Source organism: Athene cunicularia, assembly GCF_003259725.1.
Source record: "Athene cunicularia isolate RWA chromosome 12 unlocalized genomic scaffold, athCun1 chr12_part1, whole genome shotgun sequence".
Classification (NCBI taxonomy): domain Eukaryota; kingdom Metazoa; phylum Chordata; class Aves; order Strigiformes; family Strigidae; genus Athene; species Athene cunicularia.
This window is the reverse complement of record NW_020799116.1, coordinates 15,855,779-15,866,780: the sequence shown is the minus strand read 5'-3', so window position 1 is coordinate 15,866,780 and position 11,002 is coordinate 15,855,779. Positions and strand designations below refer to the sequence as shown.

At 36.7% G+C, this 11,002-nt stretch overlaps 1 protein-coding gene across 1 annotated transcript; it reads right to left on the bottom strand.

Annotated features, from left to right (window-relative positions):
• Positions 1–765: 765 nt before the first annotated feature.
• On the bottom strand, positions 766–10,960 carry ACTR8 (ARP8 actin related protein 8 homolog). Its single transcript, XM_026857566.1, has 12 exons — positions 10,718–10,960; positions 9,789–9,899; positions 8,802–8,906; positions 8,003–8,176; positions 7,307–7,400; positions 5,136–5,268; positions 4,661–4,814; positions 4,023–4,118; positions 3,263–3,403; positions 2,596–2,860; positions 2,136–2,299; positions 766–1,459 (listed from the first exon to the last, which is right to left on the bottom strand). The coding sequence occupies exons 2-12, from the start codon at positions 9,858–9,860 to the stop codon at positions 1,316–1,318; spliced, it is 1,542 nt and encodes a 513-aa protein (XP_026713367.1). The 5' UTR covers positions 9,861–9,899; positions 10,718–10,960; the 3' UTR covers positions 766–1,315.
• Between the last annotated feature and the right edge of the window lie 42 nt (positions 10,961–11,002).

Here is an 11,002-nt window from a genome sequence, read left to right as displayed (position 1 = left end):
TTCGAGTTCTGCTGCAAGCATCCTTTCAGATGACATAAGATCACATGAAGGGGACTGCCTTTAGGTATCGTTGTAGTAGAAACTCTCTCAAGTTTGCTTTAGGATAATCCAGATAGGGCTACATTACTGTTTTAGTTGAAATGAGTATTGTGCTTTTGAAGGGAATTGCCCACCAGCAATGACATCTAAACTTGTCAGAGTAAAATTTGAAGTATTATATGCAGTCTTCAATAAAAGAGAGCCCAAAGGTCCTAGTCTTAAATAAAAACAAGAAGGTAACCACAGCCTGCAGTAAAATAGTTTCAGATAAGATTACAGCATAATTTGGATAGATATCTTTTCAGAATTTTTAATGAAAGTGGATTAAAAAGAAACCAGTTACTGTGTTCTTTTAATGAACTACATTCATTGGTCCTTGATTATTTATTACATAGTTAGAAGTGTTTTCATAGTTTTAATCTAGATTATAATTGCAGATATGGGTTTGAGGTGTGATCTGGGGGTGGCAGCCTTCATTACAGAAGAAAAACACCAACAAATAACACTGTAAGAATTATTTTTTGCAAGCAAAATCCCATGTACCTGTACCACAGGACTGAGGTTTATATGGGTTATATAAAAATGCATCTAGTTCTTTTGGGTGTATTATAGTGGATTTTTTTAAATAGGGGAAAAGGTGGATAACTACCATGGATAATGAGAAGCTAACAACAGCTTTAGATGATGAAAACAGACAAGGAAAAAATGCTCCAGTTCTGAATTAAGTCTTTCCGCTGAATAATATAATTTATTATATAAGCAAAATACCAACAGAACTGTAGGTTCTCCATTTCACTTTTTACATGATGATCACTTCTGTAACAATTTAATCTCCTGGAAACATTAGAGTAGGAATCAGAATAAGGCATTGAACTCACAGCCCGCACTCTTCAGCTATTGCTTCTATGTACGTGTATCTGGAATGAATCTTGGCTTAATATCTGCCACGTCAATATTCTAGACCACAAATTCCCACACTGTGCAATTTTAATATACATAACCTGTACCATATAAATGTAGTTAATTTGGATATGACTGATACTCTACACAGAATTCAATGCATACAATTCAACAGATGACATATAGCAACGCTGAAGTAACATGCACTATGAGTAGGATTTTTTGCACCACTTTGGGAAAAATCTCAGTTGAAGTTAATTTTAATAAAATACAAAAATATCTATTGGCAGAAGATGAATACATCTGCACTGGAAAAAAAAGGGCCATTTGGGGAAAGGAATCCTCAGTGGAGCAGGTTCCACTGTAAACATATCTGTTACCATACAAATGCAGCTCGCTCTCGTAACATTCTGACACCAAAGCGCTGCCATTCTCGCTGATATATCCATAACTCCTGAGTTGTATCAAGGCAGGCTAAAACTGCACCTCCTTTCCATGCAATTAAGCGGGGATCCATATCCTAAATTCAAAACAGAGATTGTACACAGTCATTGGTCTAATTTTGCACAGTCCTCAAAAGCTGTATCCTCATTTTTCGAACAGTATTTATCACTTAGTATCATGGGGGAGAGGGGAGAAGAGTTTTTCAAAATTATTCAGAAAAAGAAGTGAGATTAAAATATAAAAAGATATTTAAGATGTTTCAAGAAGTCACTTTTTTTTTTTAAGATGCCTTCTAGACATGTCATGAAAATCCTGCCTTCAGCAACGGAGGCTCTGAAATACACTCAAGTTTTGATTTTACAAATTTTGCCTCATTAATGCTAAATGAAAATTGCTCTTTTAATGCCATACTTTCTTTTACCTTAATCTAGTTTATAATTGTAATTATAACCTAGGTTATAACCCTAACACAATTTCTTGCTGAACAGACAGGTTAAATTCACGGGCCAGTACTAACTGCTTAAGAACATGGCCTTTAAACATTTCAGTTAATAAACATTTTAGTGACACTCTTGCTATGCTTCCAACTTCCTGCCTGTAAGTGAACAGTTATGTTATGAGGTGAAAGCTCTCCTAAATCTCCACAAATATTCAACTGATCTGCAGTGTTGAAAGAGTGTATTTTTTTAATCTTTCAAAGATTTTAACCAATCATAGTTTATTAACGATGTAGCTATGAGTTAACAGTATACCTTAGGTCTTGTGATGACTTCAACATTTTCAACGACTCTTCTGAAAGAAGGTGGCATTTTGTTCAGAATTCGGTGCTGAAGAAACTCTTGAGCTTTATGAAACATAAGACCTCCTCCCACTACTAAGATGGAGCTGTACATCTTCTTTTTTGTATCATCAGATGCTGGAATAAATGGATATATATATAAATGTATCTGGCTTTTAAAGTTATTATGGCCTCTATTGGTAGTATAAAGGATTAACTGCAAGTCAAACCAGACAGAAATGGGTGTTTGCTTTTAAAATTCTTCTTCTTGGACATTCAAAATGTCTAGCTCAAGAAACCTCAACATAGAAGTATAGCTACTCTAGAGATAGTAAAACTTAAGGACGTATGTCCTGCTTTGGTAAAATACAGGAGTTACTATAAATCCACACCAGCATGCATGTTTTACAGAATTGTACACAAGTGATTCTTACCACAGCAGTCAATACTATGAAGAATGGCTTTATCAAGGCCCAAGGCTTTGCCTTCAAACTGAGAAATAGCTGTTTTCCTGGACATGTGTGCAGTTAAAGGTTCCTCTGAATCATTTCCAGATATCATACAATCACCCTGGGAAGATCCCAATTCTACTTCTTGTGGGTAGATTCTCTCCGAAATGTCCGCGGCCTGGCCTCTCAAGTCTCCCTCAAATGCACCAGGCTTTGACATAGATTTTCTATCAGCTGTAGCTTTTGCAGACTTAAAAAAGAGAAAACAAGTTGAACTATTATAAATGCAGAAAGATCTTCAGCAGGTAACAGAGCAATACAAACACTTAACTAAGCACCACTGTACTTCCCCCTCACCCTTCTGCATAAAAAGGTTAAGCACTGTATTATTACCTCATATAATTTGCATTTTAATCCCCACTTTCAAAGTAAGGGGTTTATTTTGAACTGCATCAGACTTACTAATGTCATAACATGAAGCCCTCAGACTCTGAGAATACACAGTGCTAAAGACTTGTCTAGACATCCATAATTCCTTACACTAAACTTTAAAGATTCTGACCCTGGTAACAAACTTTGGTTTCTGAGACAAGCTAAAGAGTCCTGGTTTTACTCCTCCATTAAATAACAATGAAAATGAGCATTCACACACCTGCTCTTGCTTACTTTGTGTGGCTAGTAGATAATGTTCATCATGAGGATCCTCAGGGTCACCCTGTGACCTGTGTTGCAACGTTGTCATTTTTTGTCCAACAATTCCAAAAGTTGCTGGATAAAAGAGAGCCATTGGAGCCTGAAGAATGAGAGATTTGGCATGGTTTTACTATAGGGTGGGGTTTTTTTTTGACATTTAGAAAAAAAAAAAAAGAAAACCTTGTTCTACTTCTCTCACAATTCAAAATTAAATGTATATTTTTCTCAAAATAGCTTTGTAAACAGCTAAAGTGTCTTAATCTTTGTATAATTTAAATTAATCCCAGCAAATACACTTGTACGTGTATGTAAGTACAGGTACATAATTTTTTTTACAGATTCTGGCACTGTATGATAAAATAAGTACTCAAATGCAGTTTGTTACACAATTAGAAAATTCAATGGTGAGCTGAAAAACTTGCAAAATTAGCATTCATTCCTTGCACTTGAAGGATAATTATCATATTCGGTTGAAGTTAGAACCATTCTGGCTAAAGCTAGTTAGGAAGTCTTGTGCATCTACTAGTGCTGTATTAAGCCCATTCATACATATAGTAATTAATTTTAAAACTATCAACAAGCATAAATTAAGAACAATCCATAAATCACATGGGATTACTAGCACTGGACTGATACAAAGTGAGGTGCTGAGCCTGAATGCTGAATATAATTCTTGTAATTAAAAAAAAAAAAAAAAAAAAAAAAAAAAAAAAAATCACCTGTAATTTTTCATCCCCTAATCGGAACTGGTATAATAAAGCTGGAGAATCCGGATGCCGAATTTGGAACTCATGATCTTGCAATCCAGAAATATCCTGAAGTCAAAAACAATGCAAATAAAAAATTGTACCTCTCATATCTATCAAACTCATATCTATTTAAACTGTAGGAAACAACAAAAAGTAACAAAACTCTTCAGACTATGAATTTCATTTACCTATTCTTGAACTCTTTTTAAAGTATTTTCCCTGTAGCATGATCTGCCAAAACAGCTTTCTACATGCCTAAGCCTCTATAATGATAATCTGTTCAAAACGAAGAGACCTGCTGGCAGATCTTACAAAACCGAAGTTAAAAACCAGCAAATATGCAGCGACTGTCAACTTCTTTCAGTAATAAGAACAAAGAAACTACCTTTCTAAGAGTAGGGATTCCTTTCAACTAGAAGAAAAATAAAACAAGTTACAAATACTTCAAGTCTAAAGCTTCTCCAGCTTTTGCTAGTATTCTACTGAATAAAATATTTCATTTTATTCCGTTTACAAGGAATTGTAGACTCACAAAACGGTTCCCCAGAGCTGCATTCTGTAAAGGAAAGAAAAATTACATGGAGAATACCCTTTTTTTCCCTTCTCACCTGGTCTAGATGACAAAATGTCTCCTTTAGGTGCTGAAGTAGCAGGCAATCCAACTTATTAGTTAGCTGACAGTCTCTGTATGGGAATCCTGCTCGTTGCATAAGCCAATAAAAACACCTTGATACATCAGATCCTCCATATGCAAGGCACAGTCTAAAGCAGAGAGATTATTTTATTTATTTGCTTAAATACTGGCCTTCTACAGTACCATGCACGGGAATACAAGAAACATTTTAGACATGCTGTGATCATGACTTCCACATAGTTGCAAAGCACAGTAGCAGTTCCGCCCATTTTCTTCTTTTAAAGATGACACAAATCTCTAAGGTTCATATTGTAACATGACGACCCTGCTACATGGCTCACAGTAAAACACCTCTATATTTATAGAAAATTTTTCTCATTGTTAAAAGGCAAGTCTTTGGTAAACAAGTTAAGTACATACTGATAATAATTCTGCACATGAGAAGATACCTGGTGTTGCGATGGGAAACACCATCTTCTACACAGCAAACACTTGTCTTCTGATCTCCCACATCTACTATACATGCACTGCTTAAACCACTTCCAAATGTAGCACAGACAGACTCCTGGTGTACAACAATTCCTAGCAGTAAGAGAAAAAATTATATCCAATTTATGCCAAGCTCCAAAGCCATGTTGCTGACACTTAGAGGACATCTTAATGTCTTTTAAAATCTACTAACAGCCTGACTCCGCACTGAAAGTCTGTGTATTTAGTGAAGATGGGGTGGGGGGGGAGGATTTACAGATTTTTTTTGTCAGGTAAGCCCTTAATGTCCTGAGAAAAGCTAAGAGCAGGGGGGATGCCTATATTCAACTGGTTTTACTTTTTGCAAGATTAAAGACAGTGCCACCAGACTTTGTTTAGGGTGTACTGCAGGGTCTTGGTTATCAGATGCACATGAAGTATTTTCCCAGATTTCTTTTAGTTTTAATCAAATATCATTACCATTAGCATCTTAGATATGCTCTTTAAGTAGTTATAAAACAAGGTCCAATTTCATGCTCTGTTTTCCTTTCAACCTACTCTGTAAAAGAGTACCTTTGTGTTTGTACCACAAGCCTATACTTAAACCTGAGAACTACTGGAAGCTTCAGTCTGTACTTCTAGCCAGTGAAGGAAAAAACCTCCTTGACTGAGCTGTGCATTGCAGACAAAAACTAAGTAAAACTACTGTTTCAATGACAAATGTTTTTAGATAGATTAAGAGAATTTACTTATGCTGTATAACTAGTTCAGCTCTTCACCAAATTATTATTTAGGAAATGGCACTTTGAAGAGTTATTAATGATACTTTCTGACTTTCACTTTCATGTATGATGCTTTGTATTTTTTCCTTAGTATTGTTCCAGTTCCTCTGCAGCTAACTCATTTCCATTGAAAATTCTTCCATCCTAGTGCCAGTACATTTTTAGATAGTATTCTTAGGTACTGTTCACATTCCTTCTATGCAAACACTGGGGAGGAATCAAAGTATGATTTAGACCCATTCTGTTCAAAAAGCAAGACAATATGGCTTGTTCATTTTAACATGACGAAACAAATCATATATATATGTATCTCAACAAAATTTATGTCTCATGATAGTCTTTCTTTTTGCAGAGTTTAATTACCACCTTCTTAATTCTTTCAGATGGGAAGTCTCTTCTTTTTGTAAAATGAACATCTTCTATTAAATACAGAAGAGGCTAACAGGTTCACTATTTAAACAATATCTAAGCACATATTCTGCTGAGTAAGACTTGGAAACTGTTGGCACATTATAGTGCTTAATTATTAATCAACAGCAGTTTTAATCTCCAACATCTTATATATAACTTACTGTTTGACTAGTCTCTACCATTTAACTTATTCTTGTCCACTTTTTAAGCCTCCTTCCCGTTCATTCCTCACATAACCAATACTGAAAAATGACTTTGCAGCACCACAGGTAGTACTGCTCTGATGTATGTCAAATTAACTATGGTTGGGTTAACTGTGCCGTCCCTCATGACTTTCTGTGTTTTCTCTGAATGTGAAATCAGAGAAAGGTATCTAAGACTACAGCAGTTCTTTCCCAAAGACTAGCTAGAAACTTCCAACAACTGAAAGGAAACTGATTGCTTATTGTTTTTTTTTTTTCCCCTCCACTGGAGGGTTTTCCAATCTAAAAACAAATATGCAGAAGCATCTAACAGTTACTTGTTTGGGTTTTTTTTAATTTTACTGCTCTTTATATTTAGTGTATGCACTTAAGACAACTCTGAAACCTCCTATTATGTCATCCTGTAGAGAGGACAGTAGCAGCATCTTACATCATACGCTTTTGAAGTCAAAGAGTCTTAGCATTCTGTAGAGTTAACACTGTGCATTTTAGAAATACTTGAGAAATCAGACTGTTGCGACTTATCTCAGCTGAAGTGCGAAGGCCACAGTTGGAATACATAATAGCAAACCAAGAAACTTGTTTCAATGCTACCCAACAATTTTGCCCCATGAAAAAAGGACAACAGTTATGGGAATATCAAAAGGTGAAAGGTGCTAGTCCCAGCCAAACTGGGACTGATGTGCAAAAATGTGCCTTAAATGAAAAAAACTATCTTTATACTATTAATAAGTGCTTGATTATGTATGGTTTTACCTGAGAAGCCCATCTTCATTAGGATCATATTTACCAGTTCTTTCACGTGTTGTTTATTATAGATGTCTGGAATTAGTAAAATGCATCTATAGTACTGAAGATAAGAACAGTAAATTAAAGCCAGCTCTCAGATTAAGTTTCTCTTTATTTGAGAAATTTATTTTTATTACAAACTTATTTTTATTGTATCTCTATTCTTGAATACCTGATGTTAAGGAAGAAAGCATAATATACAAGCTATTAAAAGAAGCAAAGTTATGTAAAGGGAAGGTTTAAAAATTTAAAAAATGAGTTCAAGTAAGTACAAAGTTGTAGGCCACTAAAATGTTTATAAGTACATCAGATATGAGAAAAACACCTACTCAGCAGGGACAAAAATTTATGCAAGTATTAGGTAACTGTTCATCAGCTGCCTCCTGTATAGTCAACAAAAAAACCCCGAACAGACAAAGACTGAAATTTCTGTAATGACATTTCCAAACCTCCTTATTAGAAGTTCTACTAATAATTTTTGTCTTAAAGACATGGACAAAATTCCAAATGAAGGCTTAGGAAGCATGTTCACCAGCAGAAAGAATTTATTTGTTTAGAAAACCACCTGTAAGAAAGAAGCTACCAATCACAGCAGGTTGCTTTTCTTTTATAGTAACATTTACAGAAGTCGATACAGCCCACATTCATATGCTCACAGCTCACCTTTAGGTCTTTCAACGGTATTTCCAGATATTTTTGTATTGCATGTGACCATATAACTTCAAGGTCTGCTAATACTGCAGTGAGGGAGCCACCAGGTCCTGTGTGGAGATTCAACTGCCCTCTTCTAATAGGCCAATGTATATTGTAAGAATCTAGCGGATTAACATACAGTGCCTGAAAATAAGAGACAATGTTCTATGCATTGCTCTTCCAAAAAGATTAGTAATAAATACCAGAGAAGTATTTCAGAAGCAGATACAACAAGACATACAGCAGCACTCAGACCGATGTGACAGCAAGACAGTGGATTTATTTTTAACAGCATTAAAATAAAAAAAGACATTAAATACATGGTTTAAATTGTTTGAATTTTCATAGCCATGGACATCTACCAAACATAACAGTATATTTTTCCATTATCTCTAATTACTAACTAAAATAAAGACTCTTTGAAGCTCATGAATTACCTAATTACTCAGCAGTGATTCCATGTACTGATTCTTCTATCAGTTTCTTGGCTTTTGTCTGAATTATATGACACAGCTAAGGCTCTCACCTAGTCCTGGCAGAAACGCTAAGTTATAGCAGCAAAGGATCCACGATACTGGTTAGACAAATGGGGGAAACTGTCTGGTCTTGCTGAATGATAATAAATATTTAGTTAGTCCATAGCAAAGCGTTGTTTGACTAAATTTATGTGTATTTCAGTACATACTAACATACAGCAAACTGCCTCTGATTACACAGCTGCATTAAAACATAATATGAAGCCTCGTTTCTGCACGAAAATGAATCTTACCTCTTCTCCTACCAAAAATTCAGGATGATTTGACGTGTTTGTCCACTTGGCCCCAGAGCTGTGATCTAAAATAGCTGGCCGCATTTGTCTGTTGTATGACCTGGCCTGAAATGTAATCAAAACAAATGCTGTAGATAAGAATTTTACCAGTCATTTTTTATGCATGAAATGTAAAGGGTTCAAACAAATGAATTTCTGAAGACTAAACTGCTGATGCATGAAAGCTTTGCTTGTGTTTTACTTCGTTTCGAACTTGCTTGTGGTTTTTTTTGTTTCCCAAGGACTCCTTAACTGTTTCCCTAAGCCTGTTTGTCTGTTTAGATCTCCCTACCTAAATCACTGATAGCAGACTGGGCAACTCCTAGAATGGGCAAACTAAAATAAGGGGGACTCAAACAAAAGGACACTGAGATCCTATCTAGGGAGGATGATTTTGCTAATTTAGGAAGAAGGCACCTGGACTTCACAGCACATGCTCTGGAAAGATGGTCAACTAGTGAACACTGTGAAGAAGACTGCTTACTTCTTCCCTTGACCATGGTAGACCCTCACTCTATTTTTACTACACATGCTCGGACCATGTAAATGAATTCCAGGACCTCATTATCATAAGACACCCCTTTCCAGAAAATCTAATGAATAGGTATGATTTATGTGTATGTGAACTGATGTCCCTTGCTAGTTCTTGGGAGCTCTTATGGTGGAGAATCCCCAGGGCGACCCCAGCACTGCTAAAGCAGAATACCTGCTTAACAGTTAGATTGGACTCTGACTGTTGAGGGAATTTCTTTTTTTCAAAAGAAAAAAAGAAACATCCCCTGACCCTGGCCCTTGAAGAACCATTTTAAATCTTCATTTCCTCAGATCTTCAGAATTAGGTCATACATAGCTGTATAAAGGATATCTATTCTTGTCCACCAAAACGCAGCATGACACCAAATGACTACATGAACAAACAACAGAATAAAAATCTTAAGAATGCGTTACCTGATCAGGCGACACTGGTATACGCCTTGCACCGTTTGACATCTTTTTGGACCATATTGCTTGGTCCACCATTTTAAGGCCATTTTGTCTCTGCTCAGTACTTTCAGGTTTCTAAACAAAACCCACAAACATGCGATGTAAACACTTTTAACTACGTGTCTGTATGCTGGTAATACTGAAGCTATTATTAAACAATGAAATCATTACTGTAGTTGATAGGCTGCAGAAAGGACAGAAAGTTTGCGTATCGTACAGTGAACATATGCTTATTTGTAAAACAACTTTTTAATATTACAGTTCCCATCACTTATTTGTCTAAGTCAACTGGAATCTTTTAACTGACTGTAATGGCTGCTGGACTTTGTCTCCAGAGTTGATGAGCTCAGGATATTACCAATTTAACTACAGAAATACTAAGTAGGAGCAAAAATATTTAAATAGTTCTCAATTATTAAAAGGTAAGGTTTAATATTAGTGACATTGATTTGATTAATGAGTTTTTGTACAGATCCAAATTATTAGTAAGGTCACTTACATATATTTTTTTGAGCAGATTGGACTAGAATTACTTGCTATGTTATCCAAGCAGTCCAAATCTAGTTCTACAGCTTGGCATTCCATAAACAGAAATACTGCGTGAGGTATCAGACCACAGATCAATCAATGCGTACAAACCCTCAACCTATCAATTGATTAGATATACTTCAAATAAATCAAATAAAACAGACTGGTGCAAATCTACTGACTTAAGTAAGGTGGCATCTACGTTAAATGGTAAAAAAGTTCGTCTTGAGAAGCGTTCTCTGGAAAATCACCACGCGTGAGGAGAGGCTATGCATTACACAACTAAGAAATGCAACAGAAATACGGTTAAAGCCTCCATTTTAGCAAGTTCGAGGACGTGCCACGGGTGCGCGGCGCCGGCTTACGTTGAGGCCGTCCCTGAGGAGCCAGCTGTCTCTGTAGGCCGCCTGCCCCTGCTGCTTGTGCCGCCGCGCGATGACGTGGGGGATGCCCGCGGGCAGCGTGTCCGTGGCCCTGCCGAGCCGCAGGGTGGTCGAGCCGGGGTGTATCACCACGATGAAGTTGCTCTGTATTTGCTGAAAGCACCGCAAGGCGCACGGCAGTGAGCAGGGGTAGGCCACGCCCGGACCCCCCCGGCGCGGCGCGGCCGCTCGGCAGGCGGCAGAGGAGGGCAAGGGAGGGGAACATCG